Below are 22442 nucleotides of genomic sequence, written 5' to 3'. Positions count from 1 at the left end.
TCCTTACTTTTTTCGGAAGATCAGTAGTCGGATGGCTTACTGAAGCCATTTCGGAATACGGAGATCGAGAGCGAAAGTATTTAGCTACAATAAGGGCCCAACGACTAATAGTTCGGACGTTGAACAAAGCACAAAACCAGCAGCTAAGGATGTCGTGGTCTGGGCCTAAACAGGTGACGCAGTAAGAATGGAAATCTCGGTGTGGTATTTGCTTTCCACAGGTGAAATAATTGTTAACTTTTTCTGACATCGGTTAGAGCAAGAAAGGGATCCTCAATGGGGTACTTAGCTTTAGAAGACTTCAACTTCAATTTCAGAAACGAAAACTCAGGTAGCGTCTGACCAGCACTCATGCGAACTGCTTCTGCTTCGGGCTCCTTGGGAAGAAAGACTGATGTAATGGCGTCAGCTGCCTGTTTTTATACCACTGACGACCTGTCAGTCCTGGAGCGACAGCAACCAACGCAGAAATACTAAGCCTCTGGTATTCGGGCTGACTGAAGGCTACCCCTGGCAGGATAACCCAAGTGTGATGACTGCAACAGTGAAACATGAACACTGGGATCATCAGCATCAGAGTCCTCAAATGCTGCTAAGGGCTGGTCTTCCATTGTCCGACTCCTCTAGATCTGAATCCACTAATTCCGGGTCAGTTAGGATATCTGGGGGAGTGTCTCTTTTTCTTTTGGCTGGTATGGGAGGGGGAGGTTGAATACCCCTGATCAGAGTCATCAGGTCCTCTGCCATTCTGAGAAGTTGCTGTGATTGAGGGGCTGGCTGGCTAATAGAAGGCTGGTGGCTGGGGCCCTGCAAAGGGAACTTTTTTGGGGTAGATTTTGGCTTGGGCCTAGCTGGATCAGTAGTTTTATACAGAGTTAATTTGACCGGCAGCATTGTGATTGGTCAGTGGGGACTCTGCGGAAGCTGGTGCCTGCAAAGCGGCTCCAGACCCGACTAACTGAGGAACAAATGACATCTCGGGAGAAGGTTGATCCGGCAGCATACGGGACTCAGAATGGGTCTCGGCAGAGGCCTGCAGCAGATTGTCGGCTGTCTTCAGGGGCTGCAAAGGTGCCACAGTGAGTTCAGCTGTAACCTTGCTTTGAGTAAAGGTGGACTCTAGTCCGGGGTCGTCAAAGGGCCTGACTTTTGGAGGACTATCCTTGTCTTTTTCTTCCTAGGAAAATCAGTGACTGCCTGAGAGACTGATGCCATTTTGTGTTGCTGGAAAGACTGACTAAAATGCCTAGTTACAACATCAGCTCTTCTCTTTATAGTTCAAGCATTAAAGAGGGCACAGAACAGACACCTTGGAACATCGTGGTTTGGGCCTAAACAGGTGCCGCAGAGAGAATGGAAGTCTCGGTGTGGGATCTGCTTTCCACAACTGAGATGGTTATTAACTTTCTCTGACATCAGTTTAAGGCAAAAAAAAGATTCCCCAATGGGGTACTTAGCTTTAGACCGTTGCCTTCACTCTGGCAACAGTCAACTGATGCACTAGCAAAACTGCTTGTGCTTCAGGCTCCATGGCAAGAAAGACTGATGTAATGGAGAAGGCCGTCTCCCTTTATAACGCTGACACCTAACGTCAGTCACACTCTCAGAACAGCCAACACAGGAGGGAAACCTTTTACTCTGGTACTTGGGCCAGCTGAGACCTACCCAGCAGGGATAACCCACAAGTGATGACTGCAACAGTGAAACATGAAGAACATCCTAAACCTTCTGCAACAGAACAATCCTCTACTTCATCCAAAAGGAAAAGAGAATCTCTTTCTGGTATAGTAATAGTAGTAGCTTGCCCAAGCTGCATGAATTGTATAGCGTTTAACTAGCCTGGGTCAAAGCAAAACAGTCATCTTAAAAAGTAAGAGAAATAGTTTTTTTTTAGGAATGGTAAGAGATAAATGCCTCATGTTCTGCCTTTTCTGTGGTATGTCTACCTGAGGCTTCTACACTGATGGATGGACCTCCACTCCATAATCCTCAATTCTCTTCCATCATTAGTATCTGGCATATACCTCCCACCCCACCTTTTGAAATAACTCCTGGTTGAAAGTGACTGGTTATCAGATGTCCAAAAAAGAAAGACAGAGGATGGACAGTGGCCATGCATGTGTTTTTTATAATCATAATGGCCTCCAAAGGGGGAATGTTAGAGGGCCTTAGTGAAGTTGGCAAATAGTCCAGTTGCTACAAAAGCTACTCATCAGGAACCGGTCTCTGAACCTATAGGTAAAGTGGAGATCCTATCAGAGTCATTGCTTCTTTCAGCACTTTATCTCTATTCTTCTTTTTAGTGACAGACAACATAGCAACACATGTCAACAGACAGAACCACTTTTTCTCCAGACAATGATAGAGGGTCCTAAGGTGGTTTCTTAACAGTTTAGGAGCAAATCCCTAACAGACTTGACAAGATTCAATGTTATGTTGTGCCCCTACATAAAACAGACTACAGTAGTAGTCATAATAATACATTTGCATATTATAATCGCACTTCACCCCTTTGAGACAGACATAACAGAAAAATTCTCAAAAAATATTAAGGAATTTCTAATGGGGCTCTTATCTTCCTGAGCTTCAAAGACTGTAATCGAAAAACATGTACACCATTTCCAATGCTGTCAGACATCTGCATACAAAAACACTGCAAGAAAGTTCTGAACATAGCGAAGCTGTACACTCCTCCTTTATCATTTATGCTGGAAAGTGCCTACGGCAGACTTATGCCTCACAGTGGGAAGGATCCTGAGCTTTGGCTGATTGGCTGGATGGACAGGACCTTTGCAGGTAAAATTCCCAGATGTTAATACTGCAACAGTAATCTAATGAAGATCATCCAAACTTGACTCACCAGGGCCAGATAGGACCTTTGCTAGGATCAGAGGTAGGTCTAGGACTTTATAATATACTAGGGTGAAATGCAGAACCTTCTGAGTCCCCTGCAGAGGTTCTTTGAATCAGGCAGCTGTCTTGATAGGACAGATATGAATGCTCTTGGTTCTGCAAAAAGTAATTACAGAAGCAAGGCACTTGCGCAACATCCTGGGTGCAGCACACAAGCCAAATGGCAAGGAGATGACTGATCGTAACTCGACCTGCCTCGAATCTTCAAAAACTTCTGTACATCTTTACAATGAGAATGTAGAGCCAGGCTTCCTCTAGGTCCAAAGTGACTAGAAAGGCCTGAGGGAATTCTGGTACTTTTAACAATTTGTTTACCCTTTACTAATTTAAAATTGCAATCCAAGTGCCTTCTTTTCATGGCACTAGAAAAAAACAAGCCTAAAGTAAAATCCTATCTTGTTCCCCTTTTGGTAATCTTTTTATAATTCTTGAGCCAGGAGATCCTTCTATAGTGCTGGGATCAAGTGAGTCTACTCCTTCAGAATTGGAGGAATTTCTTAGAATTGCTAATTTTGCAAAATGCATAGTTTTCTTTCTCCTCCAATCTTTGAAAAATCTTTCAGCTGAGGGTCTAAAGAAATCATTGTTCTGTGGTGCATTCAGGAGCGCTTTCTTCACACTGTCTGGCAGTAGCGAGATCCTCTACCAGGCAATTCCCTAAACACAGACTTAGAAGGTGCTGTCCCATATGATGCATCATAGCCACATTTCATGGAGTGCTTGGCAACCCGAGAACTGGGGCTACAAAGCTCAAGCATCTCCCATTTCAGATCCACGACTTTGATTTCCTTTGACTTAGATTTCAGTTACGCTAATAAGACTCTTGAAGCATCAACATGTTGTTGTGTCTTTCGGCTTTTTCCCGGTTAGGGGTCGCCACAGCGGAACTCCGGTCCGCTAATGACTGGTAGTTGATTTTTACGTGCCGAGTTACCAGCCCTGACGCACAACCTTCAAAGAAGGTACGCCCATTCACGCATGTCACCATGCAGAAGACGCTCTAGCTGAGAATCGAACCGGACAGCATCTTACTGTGAGACGATAACGCTACCGCAGCACCACGAAGCATCAACATGTGAATTTGGAAATTAAGAACCTTCAAGTCCAATGTAGCGCACGTCTAAGTTTTTTTTCCCCCAGTAAGGTCAAGTTCCTGCTTTCCTTACTACTGAGAATTAGATCTCGAGAGGAAGCTGAATGTGTGCATTTGCCACCATCCAAGTAGACCACAACTAGATCAACTAAAAGACACTTGTACAAAAATGTATGGGAACCCTGAATCAAATGAGGCAAATACATCTACCAGCACTTCTTATGACTGAAGGTACAGCAAGTGGCTTTGACTCGGTCCATAAAAGTCCCTGTGTATCTTACCTGAGCCTGTGAGAGTTCCTTTGCTTCTTTTATGAATGCTTCATTCATCTTATGAAGGACATATTAAAATGAGACTTACTCTAGTAGTAAAGCAGATAAGGACACCTCTGTGTGACACTATGAGAGATGGAGACCTTCACAATAAAATATATTAACAGCTTTTTCATAACTAAATATAATTACATGAAAAAAATACTTCAGTAATGTAACACTTCTAAAAAGCACATCAAAATACAAATTGGGCTGTAATGAAGTCAATGAAAAGATTTTTAATTAAGGGTCTGTTAAATTTTTTCAAATTATATTGGAATATATACACTCCCAAGAGTCCTGCAACACAAGATGACTGTCCTTACGTTAGAGACCATAGTAGGCTTGCACTGTCTTCTCGTGAAGGGATCCATCTGTTGCTGTTTTGTGCTTGCAGATTCAGCCTACAGCAAATAAAAAATAAAAAATAAATTAAAAAGTTTTTTTAAAACATTCCAATGCACATCAAGAAAAAAAAAAACGTAAACACAAATAACGAATGTCTGCACAATGTCATATTCAGAAAAAAAACTGCAATTCATACTTCACATTCTGTTCTAAAACTATTACTCTTACTTCACTACCCACAGCACCCGCAGACTCTGAAAGGCAGTCAGACTCCTTTTGCTTCTCCAAACTACACAAATTAAAGTTACGTACTCACAATAACTATGTATCAGTCTTGTCTGTTTTCATTCTTCAATGAATGGGTCTCTGATCCAACTCAGCTGGTTTTCTCTAGATTCTTGGATCTGACTCTCGAGCTCCTCCCTTTACCCATAATGCCTCTGACCACTGAATAACCTTAGACTGAGTTTGCTGTTACTACATAACAATCACAATATAAAATACAATAATAACAGTAATAATAATAAAAATACAGACAAACAGGAGAGCAACAGAATAAGGACTTAAACAAGAACAGTGGTTCCCAACAAAAATGTAATCAGGTCATGCCAAAGACATGGATAGGGGATGAAGGTGGGGAATTTGAGGAAGAATGAAAATGGACAGCACAGATGCGTAGTTATGGTGAGTACAGTACATAACTTTAATATCTGATGTCATTTTCATTCAATCCTCAACAAATGGAACAGAGTCCCCAGCTATGTTAACCTTGGGTGGCCCTCATGAAAGGATGTTCCGGACAACCGCAGAACCAAATGCAGCCATATTTCTGGAGACAAGATCCAGCTTGTAATGAGCAATAAATATATGAGCATTAGACCAGGTGGCAGCTGCGCAAATATCAACTGAGGCTCTGGCCCAAAAAGCAGCTGACACAGCCATTCACCTGGTTGTGATGGAATGAAAGAAGTTCTAGATTTGCCCCCATCTTAGGACTAGAGGGAGGAGGAAACATCAAGGGCAAGTTACATCAACAATTGGCCAGGAGGATAGTATAGGGGAAGGGACACAGTTGACTTTTGAACAGTGGGGAGACCTATATGAATAATTATGTGATGTTTTATACTCAGAATACGAATAAGGTTAAACGCATTACAACACAACAGTGGAGTAGGTTTAGTAGTTACTCTGAATTGGAAACCTTGTTTAAAAATCCATTGAAATTTACTTACAAAAAAGGTAACAACCTCAAAGAGTTACTGGAAAACAATTATAAGGGGCAGAAGGGAAGAAAACCAGGGACCTATAGGTGTGGATCTTGTGCTCAATGCCCATCTATTCTTAGGCAGGATTCGGTATATATTAAGGATAGGCACTACTTGGTCAAAAGCAGTAGTTTTTCTAATTGCAACAGTGAAGGACTTGTTTACTTAGGTCTTTGTAAGACATGTAGTGCATTCTATATTGGCAAAACTACACGAAAACTAAAAAGGAGACTACATGAACATTTAAATGCCATTAGAACAAAGGATGGTGACAATGCATTATACAAACAGCTTATGTCCCAATGCTAAGTGGGGCTTTTTTGTAATTGAAATGGTACATCAGGATTCCATGGGAGAATAGGATAGAAGTAAGAGAGGTATATTGGCAATTATTTTTAGAAGCCAATAAATTCCCTGGGCTTAATGAACACATTTCTATTGCCCCTATTTTGAGAATGAGGGCTGCTAAATTGTAAACATGTCCAAGTGGTTTACTAGTTTTTATTCTGCGATGTAATACATTTTTTATTATTGTTCTTGTATATAAATTGCAGTTGCTTTCACAATTTTTTAAATGCACATTTTTAAATACACATTTTTAAAAAAAATTTTTAGTAAGCATCTACTTTTTAGATTATAAGCAATTTTTAAAGGGTCACTTATTAATATGGATTTTGATTCATTTAACATGAAGTCTCTCATTTGGTTTTTAAAAATGTACTGTTTATATATTTGTCTGTGTGCATAAGTATTTTGGTATGTTATTCAGCCAATATCTATGATATTTTATGGTGGATGTTGAATGGAATTAATTGGATATGTTAATAAATTATTCAATTAAATGTCATGGGGAGGGTACAAAAGCTGCCTCACTTTGTGGGTTTGTTGTTACATCTGATGAAGTCAGTGGATGAAAAAGCTGTGGAGTATGTTGGCATTTATGTATTAAACAGTTTATGGCTGCTACACGTTTGCTTCATGGTTATTTTGGCACCTCTAACTGGTACATTTTTGTGACTGTTTCTAGAGTCCCCAGCTATGTTAACCTTGGGTGGCCGTCATGAAAGGATATTCCGGACAACCACAGAACCAAATGCAGCCATATTTCTGGAGACAAGATCCAACTTGTAATGAGCAATAAATATATGAGCATTAGACCAGGTGGCAGCTGCGCAAATATCAATGGAGGCTCTTGCCCAAAAAGCAGCTGACGTAGCCATTCACCTGGTTGTGTGTGCTTTTGGATGCCTTGGTAAGGTTAAACCTCTAAAAGAATAAACATGAGAGATACAATCTGCTATCCATTTGGTAAGGTACTTTTGGATACTGGTTTTCCCAATTTGTAACTGGAAAAGGAATCAATTGGTCAGTTTCCCTGAATTCTTTTGTCCTACGAATATAGAAAATGAAGCTACCTACGTACATCTGAAAGGTGAAGCATGCATTCTCCTTTGTTGGCAAATTTAGGAAAGAAAAATGACAAATTGATTACTTGATTAATGTTTGTTTCAGAGGCAATTTTGGGTAAAAAGGAAGGATTAGTACACAAGATAACCCTATCTTTGTGGAAAATCAAATAAGATGGTTTTGAAGAGAGTGCTTGAAGCTGAGAAAAGTACAGTTTTGTACCTACCATAAATGTAGATGTTCGAGTGCTAATACAGCTGCAGTAATAACATATGGGTTCTCTGCCGTCAGGCGGTCCCTCGGTCGGCCGAATTCCAAAGTCTAGGTCCGGTGTCGGTTGTTGTCGCTTCCTTTCCTGACGTCAGTGAGGCAGGAGTATATAAGACACAGCCAACGCCATTTTCTTCAGTCTTTCTTGCCCCAGATGTCAGGTACCCCCAGTAGGAAGGCAATACATAAATTATATTTATATACATGCAATGCAATGTAATCAAAAAACAGTAGTTGCAAGCAAATATACCATAGAAGGATAACCCCAACAGATTGTATGAAGAGGGGTTAGGTCCTAAGCCTTTACCAAGAGGGGAAGGAGGGAGGGAAATCTGTACTGCAGCTGTATTAGCACTCGAACATCTACATTTATGGTAGGTACAAAACTGTACTATGTTCATCGTGCATACAGCTGCAGTAATAACATATGGGTAGAATCCCAAAGCTACGCACAGGGTGGTAGGCACTAGATAGAACTGGGATGAGCCAGAATGCCCTGCAACACAGCAGTAGCAAAGCCTGCTCTAGTTTTGGAATATAAAGGCAGGTGGTAGTGTCTTGTGAAGGTATGCACAGAACTCCAAGTGGCTGCCTCCAAAATATCTTTGGTAGGAACTCCTCTGAGGAAGGCTGTAGAGGTAGCTGTGGCCCTGGTGGAGTGGGATCTGATGCCTGTAGGGACAGATTTTCCATGATAGGAGTAACAAAACCGTATGCAGTGGCCTATCCATTTTGAAATTGTCTGTTTGGTCACTGGCTTCCCTTGAGCTCCTACAGCATAGGACACAAAAAGTTGTTCTGATTTCCTAAAAGGCTTTGTTCTGTCCAAACAATAACGTAGCTGTCTATGGATGTCTAAAGAGTGTAGCAGCCTTTCCCCTTTGTTTTGAGGATTGGGGTAAAAGGTAGGCAAGTGTATGGCTTGATTTAAAGCTACCCTGGATACCACTTTAGGCATATATGATGGGTTGGTTCGAAGGGAAACCCTGTCCTGATGGAAAATGAGAAAGGACTGCACAGCCATGAGGGCTTGTAGTTCCAAAACCCTACGAGCTGAGGTAAGGGCCAGAAGGAAGGCTGTTTTCCAGGACAAATGTTGCAAATTTGTTGAGGCAGCTGGTTCAAAGGGAGGCAATGTTAATTTTTCTAGAATATAATTAAGATCCCAGGCTGGCACTGGTTGTTTCCTTGGTGGTCTTATATTCTTAGCCCCTCTGAGGAGCTGTCTTAAGAGTGGGTGAGAGAATAAGGGTGGATCCGTGTTGAATTCTGCAGAAATGGCTGAGGCATGGATTTTTATAGAGGAAAATGAAAGTCCACTGTTCAGCAGCTCAGCTAGATACTGTAATACCCGATGCAAATTTAATTTTGTAGGGTCCTGGCCTTTTTTCTCATTCCAAGAGCAAAACCGTTTCCATTTTGCTGAGTAAGCCTTTCTAGTAGATGGCCTTCTGGCCTCCAAAATGACATCCTGTACCTCTTTGGGGAGTAAGGTCTGTTGAGGTGTTAAGGAATTTTCCATGCAGCGAGACTGAGTGTTTTCAGCTGACTGTGAAGAGTTTTGTAGTTGTGCTGAGTCAGCAGAAGAGGCATTAGAGGTAGGGACCAGGGAGGAGTATGTGTTAGGCTCCTCAGGAGTGGGTACCAGTGTTGTCTTGGCCAGTCTGGAGCAATCAGTATCATCAGTTGGTCTGTCTGCTCTTGCTTTCAAGAGCACCTTGGGCAGAAGAGGCAGAGGTGGGAAAGCGTAAACTGTCCATGCTGTCCAACTGAATGAAAGGGCGTCCACTCTCCAGGCCTTTGGATGAAAGGTCCTTGAACAAAACTTTTCCAACTGATGATTCCTGTGGGAGGCGAAGAGATCTATGTCTGGCCTCCCCCACGCTTGGATTATCTTTGTAAACACTTGAGGATGCAACTTCCATTCGTGTGGATCTGTCATATTTCTGCTTAGATTGTCTGCCAGTGTGTTTTCCAAACCTGGCAAGTACTGTGCTTGAAGTTCGATTTGCCATTCCAGAGCCAAGTTCCAAAGTGTCATGGCTAGTCTGCACAGGGGGTATGAATGTGTTCCTCCTTGTTTGTTTATGTACCACATAACTGTGGTGTTGTCTGTTCTTATCAATAATTGTCCTGGATGCAGGAGGTCCTTGAAAGCTGTAATTGCATTTATCACTGCTAGCATTTCTTTTTGATTGATGTGAAGGTACTTTTCCTTTTGGGACCATTTGCCCTGAATGCACCTATCTGTCATGTGCGCTCCCCCCAGGCGTCATCTGAGGCGACTGTTGTGATGACTTGATTTGCTTGAGGCTTGCAGAATGGGAGACCTGTGTTTGTTTGACATGCTTAAGCCCACCATAGAAATTCCTTTTGCAAACATGGAATTATTGGTATTATTGTTTCCAAACTGTGGCTGTGTTGACACCATAGATTTTTTAGGTACCATTGAAGTTTCCTCATATGCAACTTTGCACATGGGATTAAAAGAATGCAAGATGCCATGAATCCCAGAGCCTGCAGGATTTTCCTTGCAGTAAGCCTGGTACAATTTGCTAGCATTTTGAAGTACTGAGTTAGTTGCCTCTGCTTTTCTGGCGTAAGATAGGCCATCTGGGTGTTTGTGTCCAAGTTGGCACCCAGGAAAGTTATTTTCTGAGCTGGTGTTAGTCTGGATTTCTCTTTGTTGATTGTGTACCCCAGAGCATTCAGTAACCGTGTTGCATAAGCCAGATGTTCCAGAAGTATGCGTTTGCTGTCCGCTTGGCTCAGGCAGTCGTCCAAATAAGGGTAAACTTGTATCCCTTGAAGTCTGCAGTAGGCAATTACTGATGCCAGGCATTTCGTGAATACTCTGGGCGCAGTGTGAACCTGCAAGAAATCTGAGGTATCTTCTGCAGCTTTGTCTGATTGGGACATGCAGGTATGCCTCCTTGAGGTCCAATGTTACCAGCCAAAACCCCTTGCCCAGCATGGGAAGAAGCTGCTGTAATGTGAGCATCTTGAATTTTGGTAAGAGTAAGAATGTGTTTAGGATGGATAAGTCCAAAATGGGTCTCCAGTCGGTTCCTTTCCTTGGTACCAGAAATAGCCTGGAGTAAAAACCTTGACCTTGTTCGTGAGTAGGTACCTCTTGAATAGCTTTCATGTCTATGAGCTTTGAAATTTGTATTAGTGCCTCTGCCCTTTGATTGTGTGGCAGGTTTGGCATGCCTCTCATTTTTGGGAGTGTATGAAAATGAAATCTGTAGCCTCTGTTTATAACGTCCAGGATACATTTGTCTGTTGTGACCATATGCCACTTTCTTGTAAATAATGCCAGGTTTCCTCCCAAGGGTGCTGCCAGCTGAGACTTGCTTGGCATGGAAAGGAGGAAGTCATTGGGTTTCTTTCCTGTATTGCTGTGCACTGTTTTCGCCACCACTTGGTGCTGGAGTTTGCCATTGCCTGCCTCTATATGATCCTTATGATTGCCCTCTGCCCATTGTGCGCCTATATCTACCTCTTTGGGGCCTGTCCGTGGCTGGAAAGGACCCGTTTTTAGAAGGCCAATTTCTGCTAAAACGTGGTGGTTTAACCTGTAGAAAAGCTTTGACAGTTTGCATAGATTTTGCTTTTTCTTCCATTTTCCGTAGTATCTTCTCAGCATTAGTACCAAATAGCACATCCTTTTGTAAAGGAGCATCTACTAATTTAGCTTTCACATGATCCGGCAAGATTTGTTCCCTAAGCCATGCATGCCTACGAATGGCTGATCCTGTAACAGCAGCTCTACTTGAGGCCTCTAGGGCATCATAACCACATTGTAAGGTGTGTTTACCCACTTGTTCTGCACTATGCATCATATCCTGCAGCTCCTTCAAATCTGGTTGTTCAGGTTGAGACATTTTATTTCTTAATTGTGATAACAGAAACTACTGATATTTAAGCATATGAAACTGACAATTTAATGCCCTCATGGCTAGGGTGGCCGTGGTATATACCTTTTTTCCCCACCTTTCTAAAGATCTTGACTCTCTTTCGGAAGGTAGTGGATTCTTAGCAGTAGAGGCCTTCATTCCCTTGGGGCCTTGAGAAATGGTTTCAGGGTCAGCATTATGGCTTTTGAAAAGAAATTGGTGAGAGTTAGGAACTCTGAAGTACCTATCAGGCTTGACTGGGGCAGGAGGCAGGGAATCCGGGTTAAGGCAAGCCTCCGAATAAACATCATCAAGTACATCCAAGACAAGAGGTATCGCCAGAGGTCTGTGTTGAGGTAACAAAAGAAATTCCCTCAGTCTTTTCTTGGAATCAGAAAAGTCTTGGCCTTCCCAATGGAAGTGTTCCCTCAAAGTGTGCAAGGTTTCCTGAAAAGAATAATCCTCAGGAGGAGATACAGAAGGAACGGATTGCTCTGCATCAGAATCTTCAAAAGGGGAGTAAGAGTGTTCCTCTACATCAGAGTGTTCTGAAAAAAAGGAGCCCTGATCAGAAGAGGGAGAATCTTCCTCCACTCTAGGCCTCTTGTCAGGAGGGGGTTGGGAACCCCTGATAAGAGTAATTAAATCCTCAGCCATTTTAAGCATCTGTTTTTTAGGCATGGGGCCTGTGGATGGGCCCTGTGCAACAGGCCTCTTGGGATGCCTGGCTGATTTGGATTTAGTAAAGGCCTTAATGGAAAAGGAAGATGAGGGCCTAAAGACACCATGGGTGGAAGTGGACCTGTCCACATTAAGAGACTCAACGCTCACAGTGGCTTCGGTGGTTGTAGTCTGGGTATGGGCAGAGGTACCTGCGGTCTCGGGTACAGAAGACCCCGCCAAAGAAGTGTCGTCGGTAGTCAGGGACTGCATAGGCGTCTCGCTGAGAACCAGACCACGTGTAGCCGGTTTTGGCGTGGTGTCGGTGGAGACGGCGGACCTCGCGTGTCGGTCCTTGTCCTTGCGTTTTTTGGACAAAACAGTAGTCGGAGTCTCCGACGACATTTTATAATCAATTGCTTTACCAAATAAATGTTGGGCGAACTCCGCCTGACGCTTGATAGTGCGTTTATTGAAAGTAGCACAAAAGCGACAGCCCGAGACGTCGTGGTCTGGGTCTAAACAAGGTATGCAGAGGGAATGGAAATCCTTATGTGGTACTTGCTTCCCACAAGAAATACAATTGTTAACTTTTTCTGACATCGGTCTGAGAAAAGAAAAGTTTCCCCAATAGGGTACTTAGCTTTAATGAAGACTTCGGTTTCCAAATTTTTCGTAAATTCAGGAGCTGACCGACCGGCACTTGCGAACTGCTTCTGCTTCGGGCACCGTGCGGCAAAAAAGACTGAAGAAAATGGCGTCGGCTGTGTCTTATATACTCCTGCCTCACTGACGTCAGGAAAGGAAGCGACAACAACCGACGCCGGACCTAGACTTTGGAATTCGGCCAACCGAGGGACCGCCTGACGGCAGAGAACCCATATGTTATTACTGCAGCTGTATGCACGATGAACATCTCACCTCGCAGAAGTTATAGCCACAAGAAAGACCGTTTTCCATGAAAGGAATTTGAGATCTGACTTAGCTGATGGCTCAAAGGGCAATCCTATTAAACTGTAAAACAAGAGTCACATCCCAAGGAGAAGTGGGACCCTTGATCGGAGGTCTAATTAAAAATGTGCATTTAAGGAATGCTTTACTTGGATGACGCTAACGCATTAGCATAATCTCCAATGTGATAGTTAGAGACAGCTGCCAGCTGAACGTTAATGCTGGAGACACTAGCACCACTTTGAAAAATCAAAGAAAGAAAATCTAAAAAGTACAGTTTTGTACCTACCATAAATGTAGATGTTCGAGTGTTCACACTGCTGCAGTCATCACACTTGGGTTATCCTGCCGTCAGGTGGTCCCACAGTCGGCCTGAGTTCTAAAGTCTTGGTCCGGCATCGGTTGCTGTCGCTTCTTCCCGGACGTCAATGCGCCAGGGGTATATAACAGGCATCCGATGCCATTTTCTTCAGTTTTTCTTGCCCCAGATGTCAGGTGCCCCCTAGTAGGTGGACAATACATATTGCCAATGAAACATGTACAGAAAATATAAATATCTTCAGTTATAAGCAAATACACCACAAAGGTTGTATGAGATAGTAGGGTATAGAAAAGTTCAGGTAGTTCAGAGGGGATGGAGGGAGGGTAACCTGGACTGCAGCAGTGTGAACACTCAAACATCTACATTTATGGTAGGTACAAAACTGTACTATGTTCATCATGTTACACTGCTGCAGTCATCACACTTGGGTTGAATCCCAAAGCTAAGGATGGGTGCTGGAGTTAAACAGGGTTTGGAGAAGCTAGTAGGCCCTGCAGAACTGCAGTGGCAAAACCAGCTCTAGTCTTAGAGTATAGAGGTAAGTGATAGTGCTTGGTGAAGATATGCACTGAACTCCAAGTTGCAGCTTCCAAAATATCCTTGGTTGGTACCCCCCTGAGAAAGGCTGTTGATGTAGATGTAGCTCTGGTGGAGTGGGACCTAATGGTAGCAGGTACCGGTTTCCCATGATGTGTGCAAAAGAAACGTATGCGATGCCCTATCCAGTTTGAAATGGTCTGTTTTGGGATAGCTTTTCCTTGTGATCCTGCTGCATAGGATACAAGAGCTGGTCAGATTTTCTGAAAACCTTAGTTTTATCCAAGTAGTAACGTAATTGCCTGTGAATGTCCAAAGAGTGAGGGAGTCTTTCTCCTTTGTTCTGGGGGTCTGGGGAAAAGGTGGGCAAATGAATGGTTTGGTTTAGGGCCACACTGGATACCACCTTTGGCATAAAGGAAGGGTTAGTCTGTAAAGCGACTCTGTCTTGATGAAAAATTAGGAAAGGCTCCACTGCCATTAGGGCCTGTAGCTCTGAGACTCTTCTAGCTGAAGTTATTGCTAGTAGCAGGGCAGTTTTCCATGATAGAAACTTTAACTCTGCTGAAATAGCTGGTTCAAAGGGCGGTAGTGTAAGCTTTTCCAGAACAAAGTTGAGATCCCAAGTTGGTGTTGGTGCTCTTCTGGGTGGTCTTATGTTCTTAGCCCCTCTGAGATACTGTCTTAGGAGTGGATGTGAAAATAAAGGAGGATCCGTGTTGTAGTGAGCTGAAATCGCCGAGGCGTGGATCTTAACAGATGAAAAAGAAAGTCCTTTGTGCAACATCTCAGTTAAGTATTGTAGAATCTGAGGAATGTTTGGAACAAGGGGATTTTGGCCTTTAGCCTGGTTCCATGCGTAAAATCTTTTCCATTTGTCTGAATAGGCTTTCCTGGTGCTGGGCCTCCTGGTCTCCAGAATGACAACAGCTTTAGATAGAGGTGTTGGCTGGTTGTTTAGGTAATTTGCCATTCAGCCAGATTTAAAGTCTTGAGCTGGCTGTGTAGAATCTGATTGTTTTGCTGAGTGAGCAGGCGAGGAATTTGGGGTAAAATCCATGGTGGGCCATGGGCCATGGTCCTTAGTATTGGATACCAGTGTTGGCGTGGCCAGTCTGGAGCAATGAGTATCATTTGTGGCCTCTCTAATCTGACTTTCAGCAGCACCTTTGCTAGAAGAGGCAGTGGAGGAAAGGCATACACTGTTAATGTTTTCCAACTGAATGAGAGCGCGTCCACCTTCCAAGCTAGTGGGTGGAATGTCCTTGTGCAAAATTTTCGAAGTTGGTAGTTTTGGGGGTTGGCAAACAGATCTATGTCTGGGCATCCCCACTTTTGAGTTATCATTGCAAATACTTGAGGATCCAGTTTCCACTCGTGGTGATCCATGATGTTTCTGCTTAGGTCATCTGAAAATGTGTTTTTCTTTCCTGGCAGGAATTGTGCTTGTAGTTGAACTTGGTAAGTCAGTGCTGTGTTCCACAAGGTCATTGCTTGCCTGCATAGGGGGTAGGAGTGTGTGCCCCCTTGCTTGTTTATGTACCACATAACTGTGGTATTGTCCGTCTTTATTAGGAGTTGGCCTGGATGTAAGAGGTCCTTGAAAGCTGTTACAGCATTCTGTACAGCTAGCATTTCTTTTTGCTTGATATGCAGATGCCTTTGATCTGTGTTCCATTTGCCCTGAATGCACTGTCCTGCCATGTGTGCTCCCCAGGCATAGTCCGATGCATCTGTTGTTATAGATTGCCTGGCTGTAGGCAAGGTAAAAGGCTGACCCTTGTTGAGGTGACATGCCTGTGCCCACCATAGGAACTCCTGCTGAAGGCAGGGAATGAGTGGTATCATTGTTTCCAAGCTGTGGCTGTGCTGTGTCCATACGCTCTTCAGGTACCATTGTAATTTCCTCATATGCAGTTTTGCAAAATGGTATTAGGAGTATGCAAGATGCCATGAATCCCAAGGCCTGCAGAATTTTTCTTGCAGGGAGTTGGGTCTTTGTTGCCATCATTTTAAAATATTGAATCAGCTGTTGTTGCTTGTCTGGCGTGAGATAAGCCATCTGGGCCGTTGTATTCAAGCTGGCACCCAGGAATGTTATGTTCTGTGAGGGCACTAGTTTTGATTTCTTTTCGTTTACTGTGTACCCTAGGCAACTTAAAAGGTGTTTGACAAACGCCATATGCTTTAAAAGAATGTCCTTGCTTTCTGCTTGAATAAGGCAGTCGTCCAGGTATGGATATATTTGAATTCCTCTTTGTCTGCAGTATGCAATTACTGGTGCCAGGCATTTTGTGAAGACCCTGAGCGCAGTAGACAAGCCAAAGGGCAGTGCAGAGAAATGATAATGAGTTGAACCTGCAATGAAACAGAGGTATCTTCTGCAATTTTGTCTGATAGGGACATGCAGGTATGCCTCCTTGAGATCCAAAGTTACTAGCCAAGCCTTCTTGCCCAGCATGGGAAGAAGCTGCTGTAGTGTTAGCATCTTGAATTTGGGTACTTGGAGATAGGTGTTTAGAATTGAAAGGTCCAGAATGGGTCTCCAGGCTTTGTCCTTTCTGGGGACTAGAAAGAGTCTTTAGTAAAATCCTTGTCCTTGCTCCTGTGCATGTACCTGTTGAATGGCACTCATGTCCATGAGAGCTGTAATTTGTTTTTGTGCCTCCACCCATTGATTTGGTGGCAGGTTTGGCATCCCTTTTATCCTTGGCAAGGTGTGAAAGTGGAATCTGTATCCTTGTGAAACAATGTTTAGGACCAATTTGACTTTTGTGATTATGTGCCAGTTGTCTGCAAAAAGTGATCATTTTCCTCCCAATGGAGCTGCCAAGAGAGATTTGCTTGGCAGTCTGAGGGTTAAGTTATTGTGTGTGTCTTCTGTTAGCTTGGGGCCTGTCTTCTCCTCCTTCCTGGGTAACGATACCCCACTGGCGAGGTTTGTAAGGGCCTTGTGACTGACCTCTGCCCCTTGGGAGTCTGTATTTGCCCCTCTGTGGTCTGTCAGATGCTGGAAAGGACCAGTTGTTTGTTAGCCAATTTCTGCTGAACCGAGGGGGTTGAACCTGTAAAAAATCCTTGATCGTCTGCATAGATTTTGCCTTATCCTCCATTTTCTTTAAAACCTCCTCTGCCTTTACACCAAATAAAACATCCTGCTGTAAAGGTGCATCCAATAACTTTGCTTTAACATGATCAGGCAGGGTTTTGTTCTTTTAGCCAAGCATGTCTATGTATGACAGACCCAGTCACTGCTGCTCTACAGGAAGCTTCCAATGAATCAAATCCACATTGTAAAGTATGTTTGCCCACCTGTTCAGCTGCATGTAACAGATCCTGCATTTTCTTGAAATCAGGCTGCTCTGAATGTGTGCTCATTTTTTGTTTTAATTGAGACATTAGGAATTGCTGATATTTTAGCATGTGAAACTGGCAATTTAAGGCTCTCATAGCTAGAGTAGCTGAGGTGTATACCTTCTTTCCCCATCTATCTAGTGTTCTGGAATCCCTTTCAGAGGGTACAGGATTTTTAGCAATGGAGGCCTTAACCCCTTTGGGACCCTGGGAAATTGTTTCTGGGTCAGCAACAGGGCTTTTATATAGGAATTTGTGTGAGTCAGGGACTCTGTAGTATCTGTCTGGTTTGGCTGGAGCAGGAGGTAGAGAGTCTGGGTTAAGACTAGATTCTAGGTAAACATCATCCACAATGTCTAACACAGGATGGATAGTAAGTGGTATGTGCTGGGGAAGTAAAAGGAACTCTCGGAGCCTTTTCTCAGAATCAGAAAAATTCTGGCCTTCCCAGTGGAAATGTTCCCTCATGGTATGTAAAGTTTCCCCAAAGGAGTAGTCTTCTGGAGGAGATGCTGAGGGAATAGACTCTTCAGCATCAGAATCTTCATAAGGGGGAAAAGAGTATTCCTGTTACTCAGAAGAATCTGAGGAAATTGAAACCTGGTCAGAGGAAGCATAATCCTCCTCTGGTCTTGGCCTTTTTTTCAGGAGGGGGATGGGAACCCCTGATTAGGGTAATTACATCTTCAGCCATCTTAAGCATTTGTTTCTTAGGCATGGGGCCTTGTGCTGGAGAATGATGTACAGTCTTTTTAGATTTTAATGGAGTTTTAAGCTTAGCATAAGATTTAATGGTGAGTGTAATCGGTCTGAAGACACCTTCTGCAACCGAAGGCGTTTCTACTGTACCGGAATCTCCTTCTGCTATGGAGTCGGAAGGGCCTAAAGAAGAAGGCTGCGCCGGCCTAATACTCTCCGCTTGTGAATCAGAAGCTGTCTGGGGTTCTAATTCAGCGGTCATCAGTGGCTGCGTAGGCGCCTCACTGAAAACCGGAGAACCGGCGACAGGTCCAGCCGAGGCCTCTGAGTCTAGTTTGGGTCTAGGCTGCATATCCTTATCCTTGTGTTTTTTATGCATGCCGGTCGTCGGTTGCTCCGACGGCATGGTATAATTAAATTTCCTACCAAAGTAATGTTGGGCGAAATCGAACCGACGTTTGATAGTTCGTTTATTAAACCTAGCACAAAACCAACAACCTGTGATGTCGTGGTCTGGGCCTAGGCAAGGAATACAGTAAGAATGAAAGTCCTTATGAGGTATTTGCTTCCCACAAGAAATGCGACTGTTAACTTTTTCTGACATCGGACTGAGGCAAGAAAAGGTTCCCCAATGGGGTACTTAGCTTTACTGAAGACTTCGGTCTGAAATTCGATTTGAAAATCTCAGGGGTCGGCCAACCGGCACTTGCGAACTGCTTCTGCTTCGGGCACCACACAGCAAGAAAGACTGAAGAAAATGGCGTTGGATGCCTCTTATATACCCCTGACGCACTGACGTCAGGGAAGAAGCGATGCCGGACCAAGACTTTGGAACTCGGGCCGACTGCGGGACCGTCTGACGGCAGGATAACCCAAGTGTGATGACTGCAGCAGTGTAACACGATGAACGTCAGCTGGGATTAGAGTGGTGAAAAGATTTAACTCTCTATGCTGTGCCCAAAAGGAAAATTTCTTCCATTTATTTATAAATCTTTTCATGTAGAGAGTTTCTGACATGAAAATAGAATTTGGCAAACAGGAGAGGGAAAGGCTGGAATGTCTAGCCATCACTGGAATTGGACAAACCATGCGGTCAATCACACCCGTAACGTCCACATGAGTCATTCCTCACAGATGTGATAACAGTTTTGGAACAGGGTCCAGTGAATAATGGGGACATATTAGGTAAGACTACAGGAAAGGGAACCAAACTTACTGAGGCCAGAAGTGGACAATGAGGTTTGCCTTGCTCTTCCAACAAGACTGCTTTCTGGAAAAATTTGGGGATTAGAAGTAGAGAAGGATAAGCATATAGTAGACCAGAAGGCCAAGTGTAGACTACTGCATCTCTGGGTGACTGGCCCCAAGGTGGAATTAGGCCAAAGAAACTGCTGCACTTGTTTAGGGGAGAAGCAAATGGGTCACAGCAAGGTTGACCGCATTTGTGGGGGATCATTTCTGCCACTGTCTGAGAGATCACTTGTGAGGCATGAGGATAGTCCTGCTGAGCTTGTCGGCTAACACACTGGATTTCCCCTGAATATACATTGCTACAGGAAAGTGGATGGAGAAGACAGCACACTGCCAGATTCTTACTATGTCTTGGCAAAGGGGGGCAAGATCTGGTTCCTCCTTGTCTGCTGATGTACCACACCACTGACCTATTGTCCTTTTGGTTGGCAATTGTCCCAAGAGGAAGACAGGTATGAAAGGCCTGCAAAACTAAAAGGACCACTCATCTCCAAAACGGTGATATGCAAGTTTGGTCTCTTCTGGGGACCACATGCCTTGAGCAGTCCATGTCAAGAAATGCCCCCCCCCCCAATCCAACTGGGAGGCGTCCATGGTCAACGTGGAGTTTGCAGGGGCAAGGATAAAGGGACATACTTGATAAATCTCATTGGACTGAATCCACCATAGTAGTCCTTGCAGTCTTGAGACAGCTTTATAAGATGCTGTAAAGGATGTCAAAGAATGGACCACTGTACTGCTACAGTCCACTGAAGAATCTGCATGTGAAGGCAAGCGATAGGTATCAAGGTAATTGTTGCAGTTATTGAGCCCAAAGTTTGGAGAACTATTTTTGCTGTGGGGGAGGATTGAGAAAGAATTTGTATGAAGTGCAACCTCAAGGTAAGAACTGTATTTTGTGGTAAAAGAGTGAGATGACTGACTGTATCTATGCGAGCCCTATAAACTCCAAGGCTTGAAATGGTTGAAGATAGGACTTTGAAAGATTAATTGTGATCCCCAGGAAAGTACCCTTTGTGATGGTTGTTTAGGCTTTTGGGTGCAAGGATAAGTGGCCCCTCACTGCCTCCAGAGAAGAATAGTTGGGCAACCCTTCAGGACCGCTGAAAGGGTCTACCTAAGAAGGAATCTTGCAACCCTTGGTTTGCAGACCCCCTCTGCCGCATGGGTGGCGTCTTCAATTATTATTTCCCCTTTTTCCTCTGGGAGAAAATTCTCCATGTGAGTCTTTAAAAGGGCCTTAGATTTCTGGAACCCCATCTTACCACAATGTCGATTCCTAGAAAAAGATCTCTGCACGGTAGAAAAACAGATTCCCACAGCAGACAAGGTCTTTCCATCTTCCTAACTGCAGGAAAGTCTCTCTAATGGTGGGCACAGAGAACTTCCAAAGGGAGCACTGATGAATGACACTTTAAAGGGCTCTGCAAAATCACACATTCACATCTAAGCATGTCTTCTGATGGCTATGACTAAAGCTGCGGCCCGTGAAGAACTTTCAGCTGCATGAGAGATTAGCCTCATAGACACATTAGAAATACAGATTGTAGGGTGGCCAGTTGAGAGTAATAAGCCTTCTCTTCCTCTGCCGACATGGACCCAGGGGTAGAGTTAGACAGTCCCTTAATTAAGCCCCTCTGTAATCTAGTGAAGAGTGCCAGATAGTATAGCGACCATAAGGCAAAAGTCACTGAGGTGTAAACTTGCTTCCTTCATCTGTCCAATGTCCTAGATTCTCTACTGGGGGGTGGACAGAGGAGCTCTATTCAGCCAGCTCCTTCTTGATGACTGCCACAAGAACCATGGTGTTCCAAGGATCTTATCTGGACACTGAGGAATCAGTTCTATGGTATCCAGGTCCTTCCACGCATGATAGGAGACAAGACCTATAAAGCTCATCTGCCGGGGGCATCACCCAAGACGTAGACAGGTCAGGCCCGAAGGCTTCTAGAAACACCAACTCCTCCTAGGAAGAGGTTTCAAAGGAGCCAACCACCTTTTTGGTGTAGGATTTCTAGAATATCTCCATAGGACACGTTTTCTGGTAGTGATCTTCCTTCCCTTCCCTGTCATCAAAATCAGTGTCTTTGGTTAAATATTCCTGAGGGGAATCCAACTGCCTCCTTTTGTACCAACCTCTTCCGGGGGACCTCTTCAGTGGGGTGATCCAAGTGTCAGAAGAGACAGTGAGTTCCCTAACTGGAACTTCCCAGAAGCTCTTATGAGCTTGGCTGTCCCTGTGGAGTAGGATGAAGAGGCTCAGAAATCTGAGCCAAAAGGGGAACAGGAATAGGGTCCGAGGAGTTAAGAGCTGAAATAGCTCTTGGATGAGAGAAAGCCCTCGCCACCAACTCAAAGGCAGAGGGACCAGGAGAAACTGAGGTCAATCTTACTGGAACTGAAGCTCTCAGATTAGAACCCCCCCCCCAATCCTCCACTCCGAGGGAGGAGTCAGACCCATGCTATCCAGTGCAGAGGCTCCAAAAGCTTTGGAGTCAAAGTCATTCCCCCGGATCCGATGCTGACACTTCAGCTCAGAGACTCATCCTGTGAAATTGGCACTGAACGGATCAGGGAAGTTGCCAGACTCTAAGATGAAGGCATCTTCAGATACAACCCTTAGACTCTTGGAGGTCTCAGACCCGAAGGCTCCGAAGCAGTAAGTTGGACATGAGAAGGAGAAATTATGGTATATGTGAGGAAGGCTTAAGGCTCACGGATCCAATGGGAGATAAAGACAGAAAACCCCCATCTGGATCTGTGTTCTGAGAAATTTTCTCATCATCCTATCCACCTCTGTTTTGGAAAGACTTTTGGAGGACCTGGTTGAAGAGGAAGTGGAAGGAGGTCGAGATTACTTTCTTGGTGTTTCCTGTAAGAAAGGAAACCTCAGTCTTGCAGACAATGACAAAGGAGAAAAGCGAGGACTCTGGAGAGAAGCAGACTTGGAGGTTGAAGGAGTCTGATTCATGGTTTTCAGATCCAAGTGCTTGGGTATCTTAGGTGGTAGCTCTGATGTCTGAGCAGTTTTAAGAGACCAGAGAGGAGAGTGCTTTCTATGCTCCCTGGACTCTGTCAATTTAGATTTTGTGAGGGGGTTGGAGCCCCTGAAGTTGAAACAGAAGCAGAAGAAGATGGAGAAGCAGGGATAAGGCCCTTAAG

At 44.0% G+C, this 22442-nt stretch overlaps 1 protein-coding gene across 1 annotated transcript in view; it reads right to left on the bottom strand.

The window, feature by feature from the left end:
- The window catches only part of RTF1 (RTF1 homolog, Paf1/RNA polymerase II complex component), a 2150039-nt gene that overhangs the window by 561522 nt on the left and 1566075 nt on the right, over nucleotides 1–22442 (bottom strand). The window contains exon 15 of the mRNA XM_044074060.1: nucleotides 4644–4721. Within this exon, the coding sequence (XP_043929995.1) occupies nucleotides 4644–4721 (78 nt within the window). The remainder of the gene's footprint in view (nucleotides 1–4643; nucleotides 4722–22442) is intronic.

The sequence above is a fragment of the Protopterus annectens genome, chromosome 6.part0, assembly GCF_019279795.1.
Source record: "Protopterus annectens isolate FY-2018-M chromosome 6.part0, PAN1.0, whole genome shotgun sequence".
Taxonomy (NCBI): Eukaryota; Metazoa; Chordata; order Ceratodontiformes; family Protopteridae; genus Protopterus; species Protopterus annectens.
This window is presented reverse-complemented; position numbering and strand designations above follow the sequence as displayed.